This window comes from Chelonia mydas, chromosome 1 (genome assembly GCF_015237465.2).
Source record: "Chelonia mydas isolate rCheMyd1 chromosome 1, rCheMyd1.pri.v2, whole genome shotgun sequence".
In the NCBI taxonomy this organism is placed as follows: Eukaryota; Metazoa; Chordata; order Testudines; family Cheloniidae; genus Chelonia; species Chelonia mydas.
In genome coordinates this window covers 109,186,487-109,213,500 of record NC_057849.1, presented here as the reverse complement: position 1 = coordinate 109,213,500, position 27,014 = coordinate 109,186,487, and the positions used below count along the sequence as shown (strand labels likewise).

Below are 27,014 nucleotides of genomic sequence, written 5' to 3'. Positions count from 1 at the left end.
GCCTTATTTCTAATTTTGAATTTGTCTGGCTTCAACTTCCAGCCATTGCTGCTGCTTAAGCCTTTTTCCACTAGATTGAAGAGCCTGTTAGCACCCTGGTATTTTCTCCCTCTGAAGGTACTTATACACTAAGCTAGACAGATTGAGCTCTCTAAGTCTCTCACTGTAAGGCATTTTTTTAGAGCCCTAAATCTTTTCAGCACTCTTTCCAATTTTTCAACACCCTTCTGAAAAGGTGGACGTCAGTATTCCAGTATCAATCACACCAATGCCATATACAGAGGTAAAATAACCTCCCTTACTTCTGCTCAGCACTAACCTGTTTATACATCTAAGGATCACATTGGCCTTTCTTTGCAACAGCATCACACTGTCAGCTCATGTTGAGTTGCTTCTCCACCATGACCCCTAAATCCTTTTCACATCCCTTTCAAAACAGAACTCAACTTTAACTGTGGAATTGGGACTGGTGTTTCCATAATTTAAAACAAATTAAACAAACCCACACCAAATAAAATTACTATTACGTAAGTGGGGTTTTTAACAGGTCATACTTCCTCATCCACTTTTTTCTGAACCCTTAGGCAACTCCACTAAATTTAGTTCATGCACTCTTTTACTAAGGGTCAGACACTTCATCCTCCAAATATACTCTAAAGAACCACCTTTACCCAACCACTCTTTGTGTACCATGAACCTTAAATACAGCTTATTTTACTATGCAACTACAATAAAATAATTAATTGTGGAGAAACTTGATTTAAAATACTGCAGGAGTGTAAAGAAGATTTCTAGAGAATGGGGATGAGTGGGAGATGATATTGGTGGGGGACCACTGAGACAGTGTTGATTCCCTCGTCCCATCTTTTTTTTGTGTACAGTATTGTCACTCTGTATCACTGAATCTCTGTTTTTTAATAATAAACTGATTCTTGTTTTCTGTGTGTGTGTACACGTATGTGTGAATATACATGATGTGCTGTGTATTAGGTGGTGATCCTGAGTTGAATGTGGTGTGTACTATTTGTGTGGGAATAGTGGATCTAAGAATTCTTTAAGTGTTCAGTGGAAAAAAGGCTTAGCACTCCAGAGGAATTCTTGGAGGACTCGGGAGTTGGTGTGTACCTGTTGCTAACCTGTACAGGGAGTATGAGGCCTGCAGAGGCCTGAAAAGTAGTGCTTGTTTTTGCCAGTGGCTGGTGGAGTCAGGGAGCTGATCCACAGCAGGCACTGGTAAGACTTCCTCACACTAAGGGCAGGTGGGGGGCGGTGCCTCACAACGCTGTATCTCTGGGCACCAGTGCTGGAACCAGGGAGGTCAGGAGGCCATGGCCTCCCCACTTTTTAACAAAAGAAATATAACTGCAGAATTCATGTCCCTCGCAAATCTCCTTCCGCGCCACCCCTCCACCCCTGCAAAATAATAGATTCTGATGGGGAGGAGCTGCAATTACACCTTTTGCCCACCAGGAGCTGCTGTAGTGCCAGAAGAGAAGTCAGCTGGCTCACCACCAGAGCAGCCAGCCACTGAGAGGGAGGGGGCACTTTGGCCTTGGGTCCCCTACTTCTACAAAGGTTCTCGTGCTCTTGTCCCTGGGAAGCATCACAGCAGTGTGTCCGAAGCGTGGGGCATGCTGTGCCTCCTGGGGGTTTGAGGAGTGGCAGGGAATGGATAAGCTTTTCAATTTTTTCCAGAGACTCTTATTTAATTTTTTAAAAGTCTCTGTTGTGATGAGTCTGAAGAAAAGCTTGGAAACGTGACCCAAGTGTAACTAATGCACTTTTATCTGCCAGAATTTGCGGAGACTGAAACAACTACTCTAGCGTATAGTAGCTGCTAAGTCAAATGGTAAGGACTCTGAGTGATCACTCCATCTCTGGTGCTAAAAGCCTATTGATGGCAGAGCTGGAGGGGTGTTGGCACGTGGTGGTAGAGTAATTGTTTTCATTTTCCTGAAGGAGGGCTGAACTTTCAAAAGTTTGGGAAATGCTGTGTAGGGTTTACTAGAGATTCATTATATTCGAAACTTAAAAGTTTGCAAAATTAAAATTTTGTTTTACTGTTTCACAGAGTAGTTGGGTCAGTTATTATTTTGTATAAATTTAAACTGTTAGCAATAGATGCTACTGAATTGATGTCAATATTGTTTATACATAAATGACATGTTTGCCCAGTGTTATGGAAGAATGAGGAACTTGTTATACAGTATGTAATGTAACTTTTGTCCACTTATATGTATAAGAAATTATTAGTTATTTACCACCAAAGAGAAGCTAGGAGAGTCAAGCATCATGTAGGAACTTTATTCATCATTTTATAGATTATCTATCTGATTTGCTAGAAGCCTTTAATATACTAGGTTTTCTATCTTGCTGCTGGTAATGAAATCTCACTTGTGCCTGCTATATTTGTAAACTGGTATATTGAGATTAAAATCAATTCTGTGGATTGCTTCTTTAATCTTGAAATAAGTGGATTGTGTTACTTTGCTACATAGTAAGAGTTTGAAGAATTGGACTGGTTTCCTTCACCAAATATCAAACTAGAGTCGAGTGAGTGTGTTGAACTTCCTATTTTAAACTTCATCCCTCCATCCATCCGAGTCTTTTATGGAACACTGCATGCAGTGTATGTCTCACAGTGTGACTATAGCACTCTTGTAAAGCAAATGTAACTTTGTAGGGTTATTTTTAAGTACAAATAATCTGATCAGCAGCACAGCATTTTTCACTTAGCTATGTTAAGAATAGGTAATCTTCTTGTACTTGATCTTTAACTGACAATATAGCTGTCCTCCATGATCCTATGAACAAACATAGAAAGCCAGGAATCCTTGTTTAGTTGGAAGGCATGAGTCCTTAAGACTTACTTGTACAGCTGTGAATTCATTAAAGAGCAGTTGTCTCTCTTATAAACACATCAAGAAGTTTTTGCTAAATTGTATTGTTTTTGAATAACTCCAGTCAATTGGGTAGTTTAGGCTAAAATGCTGTACGAGACTAAAATGATTTATGAATGAATTACTTAAACATCACTTCAGAAGTTAGCAATTGGGTGACCCTAAACGCTCTTACTATAAAACGTTCACTTATTTACACCATATGAGTGACACAGGCTCAGTGGCTGGAGATAAGCCAGACTATTTGGAAACATCCAGATGGTGAATAATCTATGTAACTTTTTATCTGCCGGCTCCTCACTATTATGAAAAGCATCCTGTTTAGGAAAGGAGCTATTCATATCATTCATAGAGGAGGAGACGCTGAGCATCTGCTTTCTCTCTTTCCTTCCTAAATTTTGGCTACCTAAGCACTTTCAAATAGGCTGTACAAAGTTTATCAAACTAGACAGGGACATACCAATGACGTGAGTAGCTGGGATATTTAAATTAATATTAATCTGGTTAGAATTGTCCTAGGTAGACTTTGTCAAAACAGCAGGTCACGTTCTCCAGTATCTGTAACACTTGCAAATATCATTACTACATAAAATTGGTTTTGTTTTGATTCTGTATGTCTGTGAGGTGACTTTAGAATTCAGTGTGGGCATGCTTATTACAGCAAACAAAGATGAAATACAATTTGTTATATTATCTTTCCCTTTTTTCTCTCTAACTCTGTTATCTTTATCATAAACAATCTTCTCTACCTCTCCTCACCAGTAGGACATGGTTGTTTAAAAAGGAGTTGACCGTTAACCTCCCCTCAAAGTATCCATAATGAAAAACTAATCCTTATTGAGAATCTTGGTTAGTATTTTTGTGTAACATCTGGGGAGGATGTTCACTTATAGCATTGAGCTATAGAATATCTGTCTTTTTATTTCGGAATGAGTAGAAAATTACGTTCTATTCTTTATCCCTTATGACACCCTGTGCCTACATATAGTAACTTGGCACATCATTAATCAGGCACATTGTAAAACGTGTAGGTGATTTTATTTATTATGTCCTTGTACCAGGCTCTATGTGCTACACTACTGAGAAGGTGGAGGCAAGCCAACTTCCAAGCTTTTTTCATTTTTATGACACTCTGACTGTATTTTTTTAGGTGGATACACAACGCAGCTATGTAAATATAAGATTTCCACTCTCTGTTGTGCTGTCTAGGGAGAAATGACTAATTTAGTCTGTGCAGTCTGTCTCAGTACTGCCAACCCCACATGTTCAAAAATTAGTTAGGACACCCCCCCCCCCCCCCATGAGTGGCTTAAAAATCACGAGACTGTTTAAATATAGCAAACTTTGGGTTCTTTTTATTTGCCTTCCAAGTTTTGAGCCTTTCAGGTGCATTCAGGTCATTGTTTTCAAGCGTGTCTCCACAACCCAGAGAGTTAGAAACTTACTTAAAATCATCACAGCTGAGTTTTTTTTTATCATGGAATCATGTGTCTTCAAGAACTGGGGCTATAAGTAAAACCCCAAATATTGCCACATGAGTTGGCAACTTTTTAAGTCTTCCTCCTCCCCTTCCTGTTGTGATTCTCCCACTTCCTCCCAAACATGATGGTGTTAGAGCATAACTCATTCAGCTCCCATGCAGCTGGTCAGGGAGTAGAACGTTGCTCTGCCATATTGGGCAAAGCAGGCCATGGATTTCCAACCAGAGAGCTGCAGTGAATGAATGAGCCATGTAGGAGCTGCGTGAGCAAGATTAATAGATTTTTTTTCTTTTTAAGGCCAAGAGGGACTATTTTGTCATTTAGTCTGACTCCGCACAGAATGGAGGCCGTAAAACTTCACCCAGTGATTCTTGCATTAAACCTATAACTTCTATTTGAGCTACGGGGTATCTTTTTAGAAAAGAGAGATTCCCACTGCCAGGTTGTTAAAGTAATGCATCACAATCTTCAAGTAACATGTAATCCTATTCATTTTAAAGCAATTACTTATAAAAATGTAATCTCGAGGGATCTTATTCCTTTCATTACATAAAAAGTATCTACAGTTTCTTTCCACTACTTCTGCCAATTACTACCTCCAGCTAATTCTCTCCAGCACCCAGTGCTTCCCTAGATCCCAGAATATGGAGTGCAGGGAAGTCCAGCCTCAAACAGCAGCCTCTGCCCTGCACCAAGCAGCCTTCTTTCAGTGTTGCAGAGGCAGCCCCAGCTTCAATCTCACCTGTTCTGGTAAGACAGGCAGGTAAAGTGTTTATTTAAAAAAAAAAGGGGGCGGGGCGGGCAGGAACTAAATACACACTCAGCTAATGTTTTGGAATGATGGATACAATTGTTTAATTTTGTGATGATCCTGTCCATTTTGGGATGGGTGGCGAGTCCGGCACGTACCAGCCACAAACTCCATAAAACAAATTGGACACACCCAAAACCAGGGCTGGAGAGTGTAGATACAATGATGTTGGACAATCAGGACAATGAATTTCAGTAATGGAAATTTCTGAGAAACGTTTGGTGTCAGAAGGGCAAAAGCCTTTCTTGTTTCTTCAAGTACCTCTTGTTAAAGCAAATAGTTTGCACTTGCAACACTTCTCTACCTTCTCCTGTTGAACCCTTTTAGGTTAGGCCTGGGTGCTATCTGATGCATGAATTGAAAAGTTTGTTTTGTTACATTTAACAAAGGGATCATTGAATATTTTTTTTCTTAAATGTTTTTGTTATGATAGAAAAATTCTAAATGAGGTAGAATTTAGAAGTCTGTTACTAGTTAACATACAGACTAGAATAAACATTAGAAAGTGACCTGAATGACTTGTAATCTTTGCCTTTTGATTTTTATCATTCTGACAAATAATTTGGTGGTAATAAACACAGAAGTAATCAGTAATACTTTACAGATCACTTTCTGAATCTAGTAATTGGTAGTTTGTAGTAATGGTTTTTCAAAGTAACTTTCATAGTCCTACCCACAGCAAAGGTTTGGAAATAGAGGTGGTCTATTGTGGTGGATTGCTATACAAAACTAAAGAAATATAGTAAGTCTTAGTTCCAGGAGTAACAAAGCAGGCTCCTGCTTAGCACCTCTCTGGTTTTGACTCTTACATATGGCATACACTCTTAAAATACTGTTCTGAGCACCTTATGCGTCAGATTATCTGCTAATCACACAACTGGGTCATTTTCAAAGATCTCAGTCTCCCAAAATGTGGTAGCTTTTTTTCCCCTTTGTCATGAACATCGTACAAATATTCTTGTGAACAAAATCTTTTGAGGTCTTCTGCAAAACCTGATTTTAATTCCTTAATTACTTCATGCATCAAATCTATGCCACATAGCTGGACATGTCTTCTCCCATTCTTGGGGTGATATGTATGTAGAATATGCAACAGAACTACAATACTGTCACAGGTGTTGGCTACTGCCTCAAATTCCGAACATGAGTGATGCCTCAAAGCTCCTGTGATGTGTATGTGTTTGGAGTATACATGTAATAGTTTAACCACCTGTAAAGTTTCTGTGTGGAAACTTTGTATTCTGTCTCTTCTCCATTTCACATAACTTTTCCCCATGTGCCTTATTTTCCAAACCTTCTATAATTTGCTGCTCCACTCTGATCTATCTCCAAGTCTTAAAAAAAATAAAATAATACATGAAACTAGACAGTATTTCAATGAAAGCCAAATTACAGCTTATAAGCAGGACACTACTATTTATAAAAGGCAATATAGCATTTATCTTTCTGCACACACACCCCCACTACTATTTTGACAAATAATAAAACATCAATATAGCACTCACTAAAATATTTAATCTTTCTGTGTATTACTACCCATATTACTCCATTATATATTATATTAATCGTTCCTGTAAGAATCATTTATATTTACCCACAACCAGTGTAATTGATGTTAAACTCTTTTTAAAGTTTATCCTTCCATATGTTAATATTGTACTCCAAATTATTTGAAATTTCTCCTAGCTTTATACTTCCAAATTTCTTTAGCATACGCTCTTATTTGCCCTCTAAGTAGTTTACAAAAATATTGATTAGTAAATGACCAGAATGGACCTTAATCAAAATCTCCTCCCAATTTGACACAGGCACTAATTATACTATGATAGATTTTTTTTTTATTAGCATATGGTGTAATTTCAGTAGGAGAATGAGTCTTGATATGTCTTCAGAGGGCGAAGACGTACTAGGCCATCTGGGTTCTTTATCCACTAAATTTTCATGTGAAAGAAAATAAGTTACATGGTAAAATTTATTAGATGATGTTGCCTATTATTTTTCAACATTTCCCCTTTAGGTGCTGACAGATTCATCACTTTATTAACAATTCGAGGAATTTACTTGGTTTGAAGTTAAATTTAGTGACCTACAATTCATTCTCCCAACTCATCTTAAAATACAAACATGATGTTTACCCTTTTTTCCAGCCCTCTGGGGCCTCACCTGCCATCCAGGAGTTCATGGTTTCAACACTGCAAATACTAGTAGTTCCTGTAAGTACTCTATGGTGAGCTCCGGTAGACCAATTTGATTTTAATACCCTCAGGTTAAACAGCTCTTAGCCAGCTCTTCCCCCCATTTTGTCTAATAGTGTCTCTTTCCATTACTTACTGCAGGTATCTCATTACTAATTTAGGTAATTTTTATTGTCTTTTTGACTTGCAGCCACCATCAGAAGCTGCTAATCTTAAAGTTATGATGTAGTATAGTGCTCCCAGCTGTCAAGATGGCACCCAAGTTCACTTCCTTCACAGTGATCAAACACAGAGCCATCCACTTCATGCAGCATCTATTCTTAATCAAAGATATAAAGTACTGATCCTGAGAACTGCTGAGTTCCCATCGCACCATTGGAGTCAATGGGAGTTGTGGGGCTCATCACTTCTCAGGATAAAGATATTTATATGTAATAAAAAAAATGTTGAAACCATCTTCACAAACTTCCCACACATTTTACCATTACTATATGGTGCTGGTATGTGTATTTAGACATACATTTGAGAGAGAGATCACTAGACAAGGGATGGTTCCAAGCTATTTTTTTTTAAGTGGTCTTGTTAATCCTGGGGCTTAGTGAACCATCAAAAATATATAGATTTTTTTTTATTGCAAAATGGTCTAGTCCAGTTAAGAATTTATAAGACAGTGGAAACTTGCTTTAAATTGTATTTCATCTGTCCCTATCATAATCATTTGTGTCTGCTTGAATCCTACAAGTAATGTGTCCAATACAAAGTTGCTGAAGATGGAATTGCCTGCTAGGGCTATAGAGCAGTAATGAGATTTGCAGGAAATAAGGATAAAGATTGTAAGGACTCTAATGCCTTGTTCTCAGTTACAAATAGATTAAGAATAAGATCCAAAAATAAAAAGCACCACATATAACACTTTTATATCCTTAAACCACTGACTTTGTGTGTGTGTGAGAGAGAGTAGTAAAAATGCTACTCCAAAAAGTAACTTGATATGAATTCAAAACTGTTGTGGACATGGCTGCAAAGAACTATTAAAAAACATGTGAAGGATTGTTTACAGAAAAGGCCAGGGATCAATTCTCATTAGTAAACAATGCCAAAATAGGAAAGCTATTTAGATTAAATATTGAAATTTTTATAACCATGAGAACAATTAAGCCCTGAAACAAGCTGCGGAGAGATTGGAAAATCACCTTCACTGTGATGAGACTAGATGCCCATCTGTCAAAGGTGGCATGGACAATTAGATTAATCCTGCTGTGTTGCAAAAGGTCATTTGGGTCACAGAGGACCTGCTAGAGGTCCTCTGTGACCCAAATGGTTCTGTGAAAACCGAGGACATTTTGTATGGAGCATCTGTGACTGCATAGTCCAGTTGGCTGTATACGGAGACACCTCACTATTCCAGAGGTGGGCAAACTGCGGCCCGCGGGACCCTCCTGCCCGGCCCCTGAGCTCCTGGCCTGGGAGGCTAGCCCCCGGCCCTTCCCCTGCTGTTCACCCTCCCCTGCAGCATCAGTTCACTGCACCACCGGCACAATGCTCTGGGTGGCGGGGCTGCGAGCTCCTGGGGCAGCGCAGCTGCAGAGCCCGCCCTGACCCAGTGCTTTGTGCTGCGTGGTGGCATGGCTGGCTCCAGCCGGGCAGCGCGGCTGTAGCGCCGCCAGTCACCGGTGCTTCAGGCAGCGTGGTCAGGGGGCGGGGGGGTTGGATGGAGGGCAGGGAAGTTTGAGGGGGTGGGCAGAGGTTCTGGGGGGGCAGTCAGGAAGGGGGGGGGGGTTGGATGAGGCGGCAGGGGGCAGTCGGGGGCGGGGGACCTGGGAGCAGTCAGGGGACAGGGAGCAGGGGGTGGTGGATGGGGCAGGAGTCCTGGGTGGCCCAGCAGGGGGCGAGAAGCAGGGGGGTTGGATAGGGGTTGGGGGCTGGGCCAAGCCTGGCTGTCTGGGGAGGCACAGCCTCCCCTAACCGGCCCTCCATACAATTTTGGGAACCCGATGTGGCCCTCAGGCCAAAAAGTTTGCCCGCCCCTGCTCTATTCTGTGGTCACTAAAGTTCACCTGTAGAATTTAGGCTTTGCTGTGACAGACTGCTTTTCTTTTAATTCTTTTAATGCCATATCTTTCTAGAATTAGAATGTTAACATCAAAGCAGGGTGGATTTGATTTAAATCAAATTGATTTAAATCATGATTTAAATCACTAGTCAGGAAGACTCGATTTAATCACGGATTTCTACATAAAAGTGCATTCTTGTTGGTTGTTATAACCTTAATACATATTCTTCACAACTCAGAGGTAGATCAGACCCAAATTGGGTCTCCTTTACAGCCTGCTGCCATTATAGGTTTTCCCTTCTAGTGAGAGAATGGTATGGTAGATCTCAAATCAATGAAGGATACACTCAGAAAGACCTCAAGACTTCTGGAATATGCTGCTCAAACAGTTTCACTTTTTCTACTGCCTGTCCCTCCCTTCTCACATTTATCTCCAGACTTCTTCTCCTTGTCCAGATCTATTCCACCCCCAACAATCTTCTATTCATTGAACTTTTTGAAACTTTGCAAATTTGTGTACACAGGGTCAATCCCTTACCTCTCTCTAAAAGTGCAGAGGGACAATAGGGTTGAGGTCTGTTATTTCATTCATTTATTCAACATTTTTGCTGTTAACAAGCATGTTATCTCTGAAGACACAAATCCACAGTTTGAGAACTGCAAAATTAAGCATCTCTGATGGTATCTTCTAGATTTAGCACTGAGTCCCATTGGGTAGGTAGAAAGATTAACCTAAATAATCTGTACAGAAGCCCCTGGAACCCTTAACATTGGGTTCCTAATCCATGAACTATTGGAACTCATTTACAAAACTTTTCTTAAACATTACATGAATATATTGTCTCATACTATAGAATTAGAGTTTATAATCCCCTGTTCCATGATGAGACATTACAGCTCAAAGATATATCTTTATCTTTAGCTAGGTTTTTTCCTCAAAAAGCATTTTATCAAAAAAATCATTGATTTTTATCCACCCTGCATCAGAGCTATATTTTCACCAACGTATTACATTTGTCATTAAATGACAACTAACTTACACAATTGTGTTAACTCTCCCTAACTTACACAATTGTTCCGTTCCAGAAAGCCTTGTGTAACCTGAATTTTATGTACATTGGAAACGTATATCGTGCAAGCATAAAAAACAAACAATTGCAACAAAAATATTGCATTTACCTTAATCCTTTGTTACCCTGGCACACTGAAGGCTGCATTTTGGTGGTGGATGACAATGGGCTTAATTTGTAGATGAGGAAAGAGAGGAGGAGACAGGCATTACATCATCAGGGTCATCAGAGGGGGCTTTGGAGGTGGAAGGCTGTGGAGATGTGGACGTTGCAGGGCCTTTCAGCCTTCCTTACAAACTTATCAAGAGATGACTGGATAGTGTGGCCTTTTTCCTCTCTCCATATATCTGTCTATAGCAGGCCAGCGTTTCGTCAATGCCTCTGTTCACTTTCAAGAATCATGAGGAAATGGGGTCCATCTTCTCAAACCTTGCCATTGCAGAGTCAATCTCACGAAATGCAAGTGCCATCTCCTTGGTGTTGAAGTATCGTGGCTCTTCTACTTCTTCAACTTCATTCTCTGCTTCAGTCTGCTGTTTTATTGCTTCTGATTCCATGGGATCCTCATTTGATGATTCAGCTCCATGGGATTCGATAAGCTCATCCACATCACCAACATCAACCTCCAGCTCAAGCTGCTCGGCAGGCTTCACAATTTCATCTGTCACCTCCTCACGTGTTTTGTCTCTTTCGAAACCTTTAAAGCTGTGTACGAACTGTGGGCACGCTTTCTTCCATATGACATTCAAACAAACTTGGGTAACCTCTGCCCAGGCCTTAGCAATGTTTATGATGTCTTGGTAAATGTTATATGATTTCCAAAAATCGTGTAAAGTCTTGCCAGTCTCTCTGTCAGTTGGTTCTACTGCTTGTGCAAATGTTCTTTGTAGATAATAAGCTTTAAAATTAACAATGACGCCCTGATCCATGGGCTGTAGGATCGAAGTCATGTTAGGAGGCAGAAACACGACTTTTACATTAGGGTGAAAGTCGTCTAAATGTGCGGGATGTCCAGGAGTATTATCGAAGATAAGCATAGTCTTGAATGGGATGTCGTTTTCTCTGCAGAATTTCTCCACTTCAGGGATAAATAAATTTATAAACCAGTCTTTGAAAAGTGCCATTGTGATCCTAGCCTTTCGATTTGAACGGAAATGAACTGGAAGGGTAGCCTTGCTAATGCCTTTAAACGCACGGGGATTTTCTGAATGATAAACAAGCAACGGTTTCAATTTGCAATCTCCAGCTGCATTACCCCCAAGCAAAAGTGTTAGCCTATCTTTCGCAGCCTTAAACCCTGGCATCATCTTTTCCTCGTTTGAAATGTATGTTCTGTCTGGCATTTTTTTCCAAAACAATCCAGTTTTGTCGACGTTAAAGATTTGCTGTGCTGTATAACCACCCTCTTCTATAAGTTTTCATAACACTTTAGGATACTTTTCAGCTGCTTTTGTATCAGCACTAGCAGCCTCACCATTCACTTTTACATTGTGAAAATTTGCACGTTGTTTAAATCTATTAAACCACCCATGACTAGCCACAAACTTTGCGTTAGGATCACTGTATTTTCCCTTTACGTCTTCGAAAATACTTTTAGCCTTCGCTTGAATAATCATTAGTTTTTGAATCTGATCTTCCATCCACATTGTTAATAGCTTTTCCATTTCATTCATAGCACCAGAACGCTGCTTCATTATGACTATTGATTTTAAAGGAGCAGAGCCTTTCACATACTCTTTTATACGTGCACTATCATTCAAATACTTTTCACTGTTGAGGTAGCTAAATCGAGTTCACAAGCAATTGACGACAGGCTTTGTCTGCCTTCATACTTTTTCACTATTTTCATTTTCTGCTCTAAATCAATCTTCTTTCACTGACGAACTGCTCCTGCACTCTTGCTATCACTTGGTCACTTTCCAGGCATGATTTGAATGAAATAATAGGGTGAAATAACAGAAACAGTATCACTGAAATAACAATAGACTGAGAAGCTGTGAGAGTGCAAAGCCTTCCCTTGTAGGAGATGCTACTGCTGTATTCCTCCGCACGCCGCACTACAGTACTTTGCGTTTCTGTATGCTACGCAATATTTTCCGCAACTTAAACGTTTTATTTATGCCTCATGGAACTTTTTGCGTAAGGTCGAATTTGCATAAGTCGGGTCTTGCGTACCCAGGGAGCGTCTGTATAAAAAATAAATACCTTAGGCCCTGACACTTCTAGTATATGCTTTTTTTTTCTGTATTGGCTATAATATCCTGGAAAAGGCTTGATAATCTGTTTAAAATTATAAATCTTTATTTTTTTCAGTTGTCTTGCAAAGCTCTCTTCATTTTACATTTAATATTCAATTTCTGCTTATGAAGGCCAGCATGGAAACTGTTACATTCGGAACAACCAGGGTGCCCTAGTTAGAAAAGGAACACACTGCTCAGCCGTGTAGCACTGTTATGTAACATTTTAGTTATAGTTTATAATATATTTTTAATCTAAACAAGGCTTCCCTGCAACTGTTTAATCAGCAGTTTATAATTCAGAAGACCCAGTAGCTGAGGAATGACTTATCTAACTTTACTCTGGCATTTCTAACAAGTTGGGTTGGTGGCCTGACACTCACTGAGATCCTGACATTCCTTTTATTGCAGTACCATAAAGATTGAAAAGAGCAGCTGCTGTTGATTTCAGCATATCAGATGATCACAGCAATACATAGCAGAGAGCATGTGAAACTTCAGTACCACTACACTCTGCAGTGGTTAGAGTCTATTTAATGTTCCTGTATCTCAAACATGCTCAAAAAAGAAAATTGCTTTGTGTTTAATTGCTTGGGGCGGGTTGCTTGTTTTTCCTGCTTCCTTCTCCCATTGCTAAAGTGCTTATTCTTTTCTTTGAAGTAGCATTTTTTAAATTCCTGGTTTACAGAAAACTAATGCTTCTGTACATTTGAGCATTTTGATTTATTTTCTTTACCTATGTTCCAAGTCGCAAATGAGTCAGAGGAGCATAAAACATGAAGGAAGAGAATTGTTGTATTGGCTATTTGACTGTGATTTTTATCCACCCTGCATTTTTACTCCACTCTGGCAGCCGAAATTTTCAGAGGGGTCCATATAGTATACATCTTACTGACTGTTTTGTTTCAGTACTCAGAGCTTTCCTATGACTGATCCTAGAGTGGAGGCTGAAGGGATGTATATAGTAGCAATAATGCACATGGATAAAGCTTTCTGCAGAAGCAGGTGAATCTTGGGTGGGAAGGAAGAAATTATAGATTACAAATAAAGGGCAAGAGTCTGAAAGGTTATGTGTTGTGCTTTGTTGTGTCATGAGAGTGGCTCTGGAAGTTGGATATGAAAAATGTAGAGATAAATATTATTGGGTTGTAAGCAGGGGAGGGTGAGGTTGTTTGGGTAAGTCTTTGTAAAGTGCCTAGCACACATTTTAAACTTAATAATAATAAAATTTCCATTATAATTTACTATTCTTGAATTCAGATTTCTGCAGGTGGAAATTTGTGTTGTGTTCTCATATCGTCTGCTGTCTCTGGGCTTCTCAAGGATACTTAGAAATCTACTGTTTACGGGTTGGTAGGGTTATAAAATTATTTAAGGCTAGTGGGTTTTTCTCCCCCGTATTGTTTCATTTTCACTTAAACCATCTCTGTCCTTGTCCTGTGTGTTTGGGAGTCTTGGTAGAGACCAACAAAAATGACATGAGGACTTAACTATCAATCCTCTTATCCCATGAGGTTGTAAGTGAAGGCACAGTGAGATACTTGCATTACCAGTTGGTGTGCTTGTTTTGCGCCATGAGTAAATAATACTAATAACTGAGGTCTTGTCAGACCCGCACCTATGAACACTAACTCTTTTAAATATAATATACACACACATGTATGTGTCTGCATGTGTTCACACAGGCTTTTTTAGGTTTCTTGTTTAGATGGGGGTAGCTACCAACCCCCATATTGGCTTTAACTGCTCCTTTTGCTTGGATTGGGAGCGATCAGCTGTGGTTGGGATTACAAAAACATTTAGCAAAGCTGAGAAATGAACTGTTAGGGAGTTGGGATAGGGAGTGGTTGTGTCAGACTTGGAGGAAGTAGTTTTTTGTGTGGAGGGATCAGCGGTTGCTGAGGCACAGTTGATGATCTGAGGGTGCAAATACCCTTGTTCCTCAGTGTAATTTACTTATGTGCTCAGGGCTCAAATGGTTAAAGTGATTTATAACTTCAGTACCTTAAACTTCACAAGTTGCAGAGTAGCAGCCGTGTTAGTCTGTATTCGCAAAAAGAAAAGGAGTACTTGTGGCACCTTAGAGACTAACAACTTTATTTGAGCATAAGCTTTTGTGAGCTACATCTCACTTCATCGGATGCATTCAGTGGAAAATACAGTGGGGAGATTTATATACATAGAGAACATGAAACAATGGGTGTTACCATACACACTGTAAAGAGAGTGATCACTTATGGTGAGCTATTACCAGCAGGAGAGTGGGGGAGGGGGGGACCTTTTTGTAGTGATAATCAAGGTGGGCCATTTCCAGCAGTTGACAAGAACGTCTGAGGAACAGTGGGGGGTGGAGGGGGGGAATAAACACGGTGAAATAGTAACTTAGGCTTGAATAGAGACTGGGAGTGGATGGGTCATTACACAAGGTAAAACTATTTTCCCCGTGTTTATTCCCCCCCCCTCCACTGCCCACTGTTCCTCAGAAGTTCTTGTCAACTGCTGGAAATGGCCCACCTCGATTATCACTACAAAAGGTTCCCCCCCCCCCCGCTCTCCTGCTGGTAATAGCTCACCTTACCTGATCACTCTCGTTACAGTGTGTATGGTAACACCCATTGTTGTTCTCTATGTGTGTATATAAATCTCCCCACTGTATTTTCCACTGAATGCATCCGATGAAGTGAGCTGTAGCTCACGAAAGCTTATGCTCAAATAAATTTGTTAGTCTCTAAGGTGCCACTAGTACTCCTTTTCTTTAAACTTTACAATAAATTCTCAAATTAATGTTATGGAGTTTTCACACTGGTTACTGATAAATTTTTGTTTTCTTCCTCTAAAGATTATTATAGCCCAGAAATGATGGGGTTGAAGACCGATCAGGAAGTCCTTGGAGAACTTGTGAGAAAGAAAGTTCCAGCAGTGGCAGAGTTAATAGATCGACATGGTGTCATGTGGACTCTGATAGTGTCACGCTGGTTTATATGCTTGTTTATTGACATTCTTCCAGTAGAAGTAAGTATAACTTGAAGATATTTTAATATACATGAGTGGAGAACAGGGGAGTTTTGTGCAGTATTTTTTAAAAATGTCATATGCCCCTCAGGTTACCTGTGTAGTGGTCTCCTGTCTGAATGCATAGAGCTCTATGAGAGAGAAACCAACAGGAAATGAAATAATGGCAAAGATAGCGGGTTATGATAAGGTATACCAAGAGTCCCCAGAAAACAATAGGGATACCATTAACTAGGGGAATACCCCTAGCGTGGCTCCACTACTCTGGCAAGGTTTATTCTTTCCAGACCAAAAACCCAGGGAGCATCAAGGAGACACAGACAGACAGAGCATGCTGCGAACAGGACAGTCTGCTTCCCCCAGCTGAGGGGAGCTTACTAAAGCTGGCAAGGAAAGATTTAGGATTACTTAAGAGGATATATGCATATAGACCCTTTGCTCTGTGAACTATGTACCTTTGGATGAATGAATAAATAATGCTTTGTTTTGAAGAAGCTGGTTTTGTGTCACTAATCAATCCCTATTGCAGGTTACTGGAGGAATCACAGGTGCCAAACCCAGTTGGGCCTGTTGGGTTAATAAGGTGGGGAAATGGGCTACAGCTCAGAGATCCAGTCTAGAAGTGGTTAGACTGGGTTTCCACCCAGAGTGAGGTACAGCAAGCCAGTCCTCTGACCTGAGGGGTGTACTGGAGGAGGGACAAAAAGGGGTTTAAGGTGTGATTTGCCTGATAACTGATTTGTGAGATCATTGTCCCACTGATAATGCCTTAATAATCAGTACTGACTACAAAGCAGCAAGAGAACCTTTCTAACAGCTTTCTTCTTCTACAGACTGTTCTCCGAATTTGGGACTGTTTATTCTATGAGGGATCAAAAATCATCTTTCGTGTGGCCTTAGCATTAATTAAGCAACACCAAGCTTTTATTTTGGAGGCCACAAATCTCCCTGACATTTGTGATAAGTTTAAGCAGATCACCAGAGGGACGTTTGTAACAGAGTGCCACAGCTTTATGCAGGTAAGTGTTTCCAGTTTACAGTGCAGAAGAGGTGAAAGCTATGAAACCAAATAGACTTTGAAGGGCCCAAAAGGTGTCTAGGTTGAACGGCAGTTCCATCTCCTCAATCACCTGGCTTGGGGAGTCCAATGGTACCGGGCTTGACCGTCTCCCTTGCAGGGCTGGAGTCGATGGTGCTGGCACCAAAGTTCTCGGCACTGGGTGCTCCTCCCTGGGACGAACCCCATTGGCTGGCTCCGAAGGGGTGGGTCTCGGAGTCGGGGATCCGCTCCTTCCCTGCTTGTGGTGCCGCTTCTGCACCAGGGAATGGGACCGGTGCTGGGCTGTTCCCGCGGGTCTCTCCCACAGTCCTTCCGTGGTGCTGTTTCTACCTCTGCTGCCGGGGCACTGCGCACCGATGAGCTGGGTGCCGGGTCTTGCTGCGCCGGTGTGGGTTGCAGTCTAAGTGCCGCCTCTATAAGAAGCTGCTTGAGGTGACAGTCTCACTCCTTTTTTGTTCTGGGGGGAAACCCTTTACAAATCCTGCACTTGTCCGCTTGGTGTGCTTCCCCCAGGCACTTTATATAAGCGTCGTGGCGGTCCTCGTCGGCATGTTCCAGGACTTGCATGGTTTGAACCCCTGGGGCTTAGGCATACCCCGAGTCCCCAAGGGGAGACCATGGGTTGGGGTGGAGGGGAAAACCCCACTCCCAACAGCTACCTGTTGTAACAACAGAAAACTACTTAAACTAAACTTAACTCGACTGGCGATAACTCTAAACTGAAAGGCTAGAGAAACAAGGAGAGCTTGCTATGCAAGTCACTGGAGTTCCAACGATCGTCACTTGCAGTAAGAAAGAATTGAAGAGGCGCCGGGTCAGCAGGGTCATATATTGAGCGCCACGGAGGCGCCATTCCAGGGGGCTCCACAGCTGACCCGATGGATGCTGCTAGGCGGAAAACTTTCGAACGACTGTGCATGTGGCATGTGCGCTCCTAATTGGAATTGATATGAACAATCATTCGAAGAATAATAATGGCTTATTCTACCAGAGCTCAGTTTGCTTCTTCAGCCTTCCTGAGTAATTACAGGCATCTGCATATCAGCAACATGGTTGTCTTTGGACTCTTTTTCAAGACGTTATCCCATCATTTGAGCCTCCTGAGACAATGCCAGCTTTGGCAAGTTAGTGCCGCAGTCTCTCTTCCAATGATCTGAAATCCCACCAGCTGTTTAGGTGACTTTGTAACTTCCCAAAGTGAATGTATATGTGCACAATACACCAAAAATGGTTACTTACCTGTACAGTAACTGTTGTTCTTTGAGATGTGTTGTGCACATACACCTTCCACAACCCTCCCTCCTTTCCCACTATTTCAGACAGCATTTCACAGGTGGTGGGAAGAAACAAAGAGGGAGGTGGCAAACTCACCCCTTTATGCTCTTGGCTGGGTGCATGAGGAGAACAGGGGCGCATGTGCCACCTAGTGGTACTGCTGGCAAAAGTCTCTGACTTGTGTGCATTGGGCACACAACTAAAGTGGAACGTATACAGGCAGAACACATCTCAAAGAACAACAGTTACTGCAGAAGAGTAACTGTTTTTTTATGTTGAGGTATAATGCCATACAGACTTCCTCACCATGGCGCTGAACAAAACTTGCAGCATGTTTTTTAAAGTTTACTTAGCGTTCATAGCTCAGTTCTGTGGGCGTCTCATTTTTCCTTCTCCCTATTCAAAACAGATAACTGTTCCTAAAGGAGTATAGTGTCTCATCTGTGGCACTCTTATAAATGACCTGTTTGAACAATTAGAAGGCTGATGTGGGCTATGAGACAAAATTTTTGATATTTATGTTTAAGCCATCTCATGTTTGACTGCTATGTCTTCAGAGGTCACAATGCAGTTGAAGCAACAACTATTGTGTATGTTTGCTAGCATCTGAAATATTTCTGTCTAGAATCATGTTATGTCCCTTCTGTAACACTGTCTTTGCATAACACTTCCCTAAAAGTATAGTTTAGGGGAGGAGTAAATGTACAGGTGTTTTATAGTAAAAATGGGGTAGAAACGACATAGTGAAAAGATCTAAATGGAACCATGGAGCCCAGATTACTATTTATTTTCACATAAAATGGATTTGGTTTTATTTACAGTTTGGCTTTGGTGAATTTAGATACGTGTTCAAAAATCAAATGCACAGCTACCAATTGGGGAATAATTGCTGAGGCAGTAATACTGCTGAAAAGGACCTGGGCATTATAGTGGATCACAAACTGATATGAGGCAACAATGTGCTACGGTTGTGAAAAAGGCTAATATCATTCATGAGTGTTGTATGTAAAACATGGGAAGTAATTGTCCCACTCTACTTGGCCCTGATGAGGCCTCAGCTGGAGTACTGTGTCCCGTTCTGGATGCCACACTTTAGGAAAGATGAGGAGTACTTGTGGCACCTTAGAGACTAACCAATTTATTTGAGCTTAAGCTTTCGTGAGCTACAGCTCACTTCATCGGATGCATACTGTGGAAAGTATAGAAGATCTTTTTATACACACAAAGCATGAAATGAACAAATTGGAGATAGTCCAGAGGAGAGCAACAAAAACAATAAAAGATTTAGAAAATCTGAGCCTGTTTAATCTTGAGAAAAGACTGAAGGGGATCCTGATAAGTCTTCAAATATGTTAAGAGCTATTATAAAGAGGACATTGATCAATTGCTCTCCATGTCCACTGAAGGTAGGACAAGAAGTAATGGGCTTAATCTGCAGCAAGAGAGATCTAGGTTAGATATTGGAAAGCTTTTCCTAACTGTAAGGTAGTTAAACTCTGGATTAATCTTTCAAGAAATTTGTCATCACTGGAGGTTTTTTAAAATAGGTCGGACAAACACCTGTCCTGGGTGGTCTAGGTTTATTTGGTTCAGCCTCAGTGCAGGAGGTGGAGCTTGTGGACCTCTTGAGGTCCCTTCCAGCCAGACATGTCTATGTTCAGTGCTGAGCTGCTACTCATAGAACCATTGAGAAACTTTATAGCGTATGGCAGAATTAGTGTGTAAAATTAAGGACAACATAATACGGTTTCAGTTGGCTTATTGGCTTACTACGGAACATATCTCAGAATTCACTACATTGTTTGGAACTTTATTTTCATACTTATCTTGAATATTGCCACTAATTAAGATCCTCTGGATAACTGTGCGTGGTTTGGAGTCAGGAGACTTAGGTTCTGTTCCCAACACTGCAGCTGATAATACTTACCCACCTTATGAAAGCACTCTGATCTGTGGCTGAAGAGTCTTAAACAGTGCCATGTGCTGAAATTTACAGTAGGGACTTAAGCATTTCATTAGTGCTCCTTTCATCTGTAGGTGAAATGTAGGAAGACTTTCATACACTTTTTTCTGGGATCATGTTTTTAACTAACAATTCTTTGTTTTAGAAAATATTTACAGAACCTGGAAGCTTGTCCATGGCAACAGTTAACAAACTTCGAGAGACTTGTAGAGCAAAGCTGGTTGCTCAGGGATCAACCAACAATATTTAAACAGATGGTCAGTTACCACAGAAATTGACACATTCCTCTACTTTAACTGCACTGACGGAAGCACAATTTCTAAACTTTCCATGAGTGTCAATTGACACTTGACCAATTTTTCCTGCCTTTCAAGTAAGTGTTGTAAACATTTTGTATGCTGTCAGTAATCTGGTAACTTGAACCTTTTACAAATGGTTGAGAATATTATCTGAGTAAAATGTGACCAATGTGGGCGACGTCTTTAAAAAGTCACTACTCTTGTTTCTCTTCAGGGCATTTTGTAATGTCTGAGTAAATAGCTGGATAGAGCTGTATGTACAATTCTGTATATTATTCATGAAACCACAGCCATTTGTACAAAATAAATTATATTTATTTGTCGAAATCTGTTTTACAGAGTTCAGTGTTGCTAATGTACCTTGGTATCTGACTCCCAGGGTCTGGCAGTGACAGACCTTCTCAGAAAATGAACAGCCCCACTATCTCAATCTTCCCTAACTATGAACTGCTCTTAGCTGCTTCTCTTCCCTGTACTTGCCATTACAGATCTGCTCACTGCTTCCCTCTCGACCACCTTCCTTTCTCTTTTCTCACTCTTCCCTGGTGCTGGCCTGCAATGTGGTGGCTGCTTCCTAGAAGCATTTAAAAAACTGAAATAGTCTAGCACCAATACATACCAATGGAGTGGTGGCCTGATATTTTCACCAGATGTTACCATTATTTATATAGCTCTCAGCAATTTTGTAGGTTCTTTAGACAAATAGGCATGCCCTCTACTCCGAAGAGTGGAAGGAAAGGGAGGGAGGAGAAATGGGGGTTGCAGTTATAAAACAGTGGAGTTACTGGTGGTTTACAGCATGTTCTTTTGTTACAAGATGTTTCTATATGGTTGAGACAAAGTGGGAGGGGAGTGAAGGGTGGAAGAGTGAGTAAAGGGGCTGAACAAATAAGAGAGGAAAGTGTGGGAGTGAAGGACAGGAGCACACAGGCAGGCATAGAGATTGAACGTCTGAACTCAAGAATAAGACACAGGGAAGGAATAGCAGCCTGCGCTCAACCCTAGTGCTGTCCCTCCTCTAGGTCTTCGTAGGGGTAGGTTACATCACCTTTCTGGAGCTAGAGAGGGGTAACGTAGGGGGATGAATCACAGTAAAATAAGGAATTAATTGTCATGCTTGTGCTACAGTAACTGAGCTGTTACAATGGTCACCCCCTCAGTGTGTGGTATGGTGCTGTCAGCTGCAAGCTTGGAGACAAGTGCTGCAGCTGTTTTAAGCAATGAACTTTAGGCCTGGGTACATCTCTGTCAATGCTCTGAGGAAGCAACAGGAGTGTTTTAGCAGGGCTGCCATTAAGCTACATGCACCTTTCTTTAAACACTATTATAAAAGATCAGCCTGACTGTTCCTAAGCCACCCCCTGGGGCCAGTCCAGGAGAGGGGCAGAAAAGTAACCATAGCACATGGGGTTCCTCAGTCTTAGTGCCTGCCAGTCATCAGTCCTCTAGCCTGCCAGTCCATCTGCAGTCGAATCCTGCCCTCCACATGTGCAGTTAGCCCACACTTCCTGATGTGGTAACTGCTGGTTCCTTGTCAGCGACTGGTCAGTCCTATATGCCTGGCTCTCCGCTTTCCTGCTGCAGCCTCTGCTCAGCCTACTCTCCTCTGCCCTCAGGATAGAAGAGGAGGTTACTTACCTGTAACTGGAGGTTCTTCGAGATGTGTGGCCCCTGTCTGTATTCCAGTCGTAGGTGTCCTTTCCTAGCAGTGCCCATTGACCTGAACATGCATCGTGCATATCCTTGTGCTCCTAGACGAGGTTATAATAGGCCATGCAGGCTGATGCCTCTCCAGTGACCCTCTTACCACTGAGTAGTGCAGTCCGCAGCAGAGGGGATGGAGGGTGGGTGGGTATTGGCATACAAATAGGGACCACACCTCTTGAAGAACTTTCAGTTAAAGGTAAATAATTTCCTCCTCTTTGAGTGATGGTCCCTATATGTATTCCAATCATGGGTGAGTAGTGAGCAGTAATCAGCATGGAGGTGGATGTGAGGATGCAAGAGGAGATGCAGTACGGCATGGCCCACTGTAGGGTCCTCAGCCGCCCTTTGGGCGATGGTGTAGTGGGATGTGAAGGTGTGAACTGAGCTCCATGTTGCTGCATGACAGATCTTTTGCCATGAGATGTCTGCTAGGCATGCAGATGTGGCTGCTTGCCATCGCGTAGTGTATGTTGTAACTCAGGCGGTGGCATATTGGATAGCGTGTAGCATTCCTGGATGCACCTGGAGACCCATTTGGAGATTCATTGGGAAGAGAGGGCTTGGCCCTTGGACCAGTTGGCAATGGCTACAAGGAGTTTCATGGATGCTCGAAAGGCACGGGTCCTGTGGAGGTAGAATGCTAGTGCACGATGGATGGTGAGGGAGTGAAGGCTCCTGTGCACATGGGAGGTGTGCGGTTTGGGACAGAACACAGGGAGGTGAACAGACTGACTGAGGTGGAACTCTGACACCAACTTTGGGAGGAACTTAGAGTGAAGCCATAAGGAAACTTTATCCTTGTGGAATACGGTGTGTGTGTGGGGGGGCAACCATCATGGCTGCTAGTTTGCTGGCCTGTCCAGCCGAGGTATGGCTACTAAGAACTTTACCTTTAGATGGGAGAGGGAGCACGTTGCCAGTGTCTCAAAGGATGGCTTCGTGTGGAGGATCGCTGCGATAGTGTCTGAGAGTAGCTGACAGTTCTGAGATTGGATCAGAGGAAGAAAAGCCTGGCATGCTAAATGAACTGCCCACACTTCTAGGACATTTTATGTGGATTTCAGCCTCTCGCAGTGTACAGATGCCCTGTGCTGTGTGATGGTCTGGGTAGCTCCCCCATCCTGCAGGCCATCACAACAGACACTTCCCTTGCAGGATGGGGGAGGTGAATGGGGTGCTGACCATGGAGGGGTCAGTTCACCATGTGAGGGAAGCCAGAATTGTTTGGGTGATGATGACTTGCTTCCAGATGGTCCATGTGGTGTCTATAAAGGGAGAGGAACCACGGTTGGAGGCAGTGCAGTGTCATGTAGGTGCAGGCTGCCATACACCCGAGGAGGGAGAGAACAGCAGATTGCGCTGCAAGGGTTGTGGCGTAGGTCCGTCACTGTGGCTCCGTGTTGCAAAGCAGGCTTGTCTGGGAGTGCCAGTGGGGCCAAATCCAGGGTGTGGGAGGAACCTTACCGGCAGTGATGGATGCTGCAGTGGTGATTCTCACAGTCCCAGGTCAGTGTGTGCATGTGATCCTGTGGCTTCCTCTAGGAGATATCCTGAGATGACGTTCCTGTGCCCCCCACATCTGGGGCAGGAAAGATGTACATATTGCATGGTGACTGGTGATATGAGCTTCCCTGAGGCAATACTGGCAGCTCTGGGGCTCATTGTTCGTGGAGAATGAGCACAGGCACAAAACACAGGTTTTAAACTCTGGAATGTGGGGCATAGTCCCAATTGGGACAAACTATCTCTGATTAGCAACTAACTCCATGTACTATATACACTAACTATGCTGAAAAAATCCCAAACAAGAAACTAGACACAAGGGAATAGATTACTCTCTTAGGCCTGGTCTACACTATTGAGTCAAGTCCACCTAAGGCAGCTTATCTCAAGCCTTGCTCCTGCGGATGTAAGTTCCCTATTACAGTGCCATAATAACTCCACGTCCAGAGGCATAGGGCTTATGGCGGTGTAGTTAGGGTGATGCAGTGTCTGTGTAGATGCTCAAGGTGGCTTCCATCAGTTGTCATTCTTGTCAATTTCACAGGTTGAGCTGTCACCCTGGGGAAGGTGGGAGGTTCCAGCCAGAGCTCAACTGCCCCCAGGTGCTCTGCTCGGAGCCAGGTTGCTGCCCAGGCTCTGGTTCCTACTGGGACCCTGGCTGCACTGACTCCTAAGCTTGGAGCCTGTGGGACAGCGAGCTCAGGTCCTCAGTCCCCTCTCACATGCTGCCCTTCTTAAGTCAGTGGAAGTGCTGCTGGTGAGGATGCACAGCACTGACAGGAGCTTACTGTGGACATGAACCACCCCAGTAATTACTGCAGTGGCTGTAAGTTGACCTAACATAATTGACTTGAGCTTGTAGCATAGACATGCCCTTAGTGAAAAGGCTAAGAGCATGAAGGCACAGGAGTTCTGACTCAGGCCTTGCAGTGGTAAGAGGGAACAGAAGAGGTATGGCTGGGTCAATGGACACTGCTAGGAAAGCCTTCCACCTCTGGTCCAGGGCATGCTGGTGATTGGATTACATAGGGGGACCATTACTTGAAGAACTTCCTTTTACTGTATTTGACAGATTATGGATCAGCTCATTAGGTGTGAAGCAGCAGTGTCATTACCATATATAAGGTGTAAGTACTTCAGAGTTGTATGTGGTTAGTGTGAGCTCAAACATCGCAGGTTTCAGATGGACTGATGCTAGGGAGCAAAGTAGGAGAGGTGGTTATTGCAGGCTGTTTGTAAGGCTTGGCATCAGAGCAGTGTAGGCAACTTAGAGGAGTCTCCCCTGCCCACCTTGCTAACTCAATACAGGTCCCATTGTATTCTCAGCAGGTGATTTGTGGCTCAATGGACTTCAAGCTTTAACTGTGTTCTACCCAGTAATTAACAGGATGTACTAAATAGCAAGTTTCCTTCCTTCCTAGATGCATTGACAATACTTTCTCAGGCTAGAGCTAAATGTGTATTTCCTAAGCAACAGGCCCCACTGCTGCTTTTGAACCTATGCCAGAGCTGCAAAAATCTTATTTTCTTGATACTTTTCCTTTTGATGTTACTTACCTTTTCTTCCCTGGGAGTGCTTATGCCCTTTTCAAGAAGGTGTAGGCTTCTTCTTGCTCCCCCACCTAGACAGTGTTACTCATTGATCCCTCTGCTCTGAACTGAAGGATGTTTTTCTGGGCTGAGTCTTTTCCAGATTGTCATTTGCCACTGCATTAACTGTAATGCTTATTTGAAACAGAGTTCTCCAATTATTTTGCCTGTTTCTCTTACAGTATTGCTTTGACTTTTAGCTCTGTCTGTTCATAATGTATACAGTAAATATATTCTGAAGTGACCATGAAAGGGCTGTATGAGGGAAAGCCTCTATCCACCACATGCTGGCAGGTTTGAGTCTTCAGTATTCTGCCTTGGCCCTGCCCTAGGGAACACTGACCCCTCTTAAGCATTACCACTCAATCAATCTGCTTTACCTATTAAATATAAGAGCAATGATGTTAGTGGGTAAAGCATATAAACACAGGCTTCAGAGTAGCAGCTGTGCTAGTCTGTATCCACAAAAAGAAAAGGAGTACTTGTGGCACCTTAGAGACTAACAAATGTATTTGAGTGTAAGCTTTTATGAGCTACAGCTCACTTCATTGGCTGCATGCAGTGGAAAATACAATGGGGAGATTTTATATACACAGAACATGAAACAATGGGTGTTACCATACACACTGTAACAAGACTGATCAGGTAAGGTGAGCTACTACCAGCAAGGGGCAGAAAAAACCTTTTGTACTGATAATGAAAGTGGGCCATTTCCAGCAGTTGACAACAACATGTGAGGAACAGTGGGGGGTGGGAGGGGGGAATAAACATGGGGAAATAGTTTTACTTTGTGTAATGACACATCCACTCCCAGTCTTTCTTCAAGCCTAAGTTAATTGTATCCAGTTTGCAAGTTAATTCCAATTCAGCAGTCTCTCTCACTAGAGTTTGTTTTTGAAGTTTTTTAGTTGAAGAATTGCCACTTTTAGGTCTGTAATCAAGTGACCACTGGTGCAGTAGAGACTGTCAGATTTCTGCTTCTTCCAACTATTTTGCTGAACTGTGAAGTCTATGCCCACACCACCTCAGTAGCCCAGACCATATCTTTCAGAATTCATTTACACTTATAAAAGTGTTACTAATTTGTCCCAACACACCCTTGAACTGGGGAAGAACAAACAGCTTCTAACTCCTATTTAAAAAAAAAAAGGACCAAGGGAGAATTGTGTGTTGCAAGACTTCAGCAACTGCTGCAGAAGTCAGACTCCACTGAAAGAGGGATGGGCCTGCACAATTAGAGGATTTTATGCCCCTCAGTAGGAGAAGAAATGGAAAGTTTTGGCAGGTCTGTGATAAAACTAGCTCTGATCTGCCTGAATGTAGTGAGTTGCCACAAATGACCAGCCCTTCCAAAATGGCAAAGGATTCCCCCACCCAGTGGATGCATCTCCTCTTAAATAGGTCTGGCCATCTTCCTGCCAGAGAAAAATGTAGAAAGTCAAGCTATTCCCAGACTCCCTATAATGCTATACTACTCCTTGAAATAGTAATCCAGTCCTTTCAATGTTACTTAGAACAGTTTAGTTAGTGTAAACCTGATGGGTACACTGCAAACAGAAGTGGGACTACAGCATGAGTAGGTATGCCTGCCATAGTTTTGTTCTAGCTAGCGCAGCTAGAAGTGTCAGTGAAGATACAGCATCACAAGCCTGGCAGTGACCTTGGATATGTACAAACATCTCTAACCTGTGCAGAAGCCCATGCCAACTAATGGTGTACATCTGATTAAAAGGAGGAGTACACCTACCCTGATTATTTTAAAGTGAGGAGGAAGGGGTGTATGCAGCTTCACTATTTGATCAGAAATATTTTTTAAAAAAAGCAAGAGCAATGTTATGTAGAAAGGTACTGGACACTC

The 27,014-nt window shown here is 42.2% G+C and overlaps 1 protein-coding gene across 3 annotated transcripts in view; it reads left to right on the top strand.

Annotated features, from left to right (window-relative positions):
* GRTP1 (growth hormone regulated TBC protein 1) overlaps positions 1–20,683 on the top strand; it is a 60,548-nt gene extending 39,865 nt beyond the window's left edge. For 2 of the 3 annotated variants that reach the window (XM_043535942.1, XM_037897212.2), the window contains exons 6-8: positions 15,587–15,759; positions 16,593–16,778; positions 20,203–20,683. In XM_043535942.1, the coding sequence (XP_043391877.1) occupies positions 15,587–15,759; positions 16,593–16,778; positions 20,203–20,307 (464 nt within the window). In that variant the 3' untranslated portion in view covers positions 20,308–20,683. Of the gene's footprint in view, positions 1–15,586; positions 15,760–16,592; positions 16,779–16,937; positions 18,004–20,202 lie in introns of those variants that run through there. The other variant, XM_043535949.1, reaches the window with a different exon arrangement.
* Positions 20,684–27,014: the final 6,331 nt, after the last annotated feature.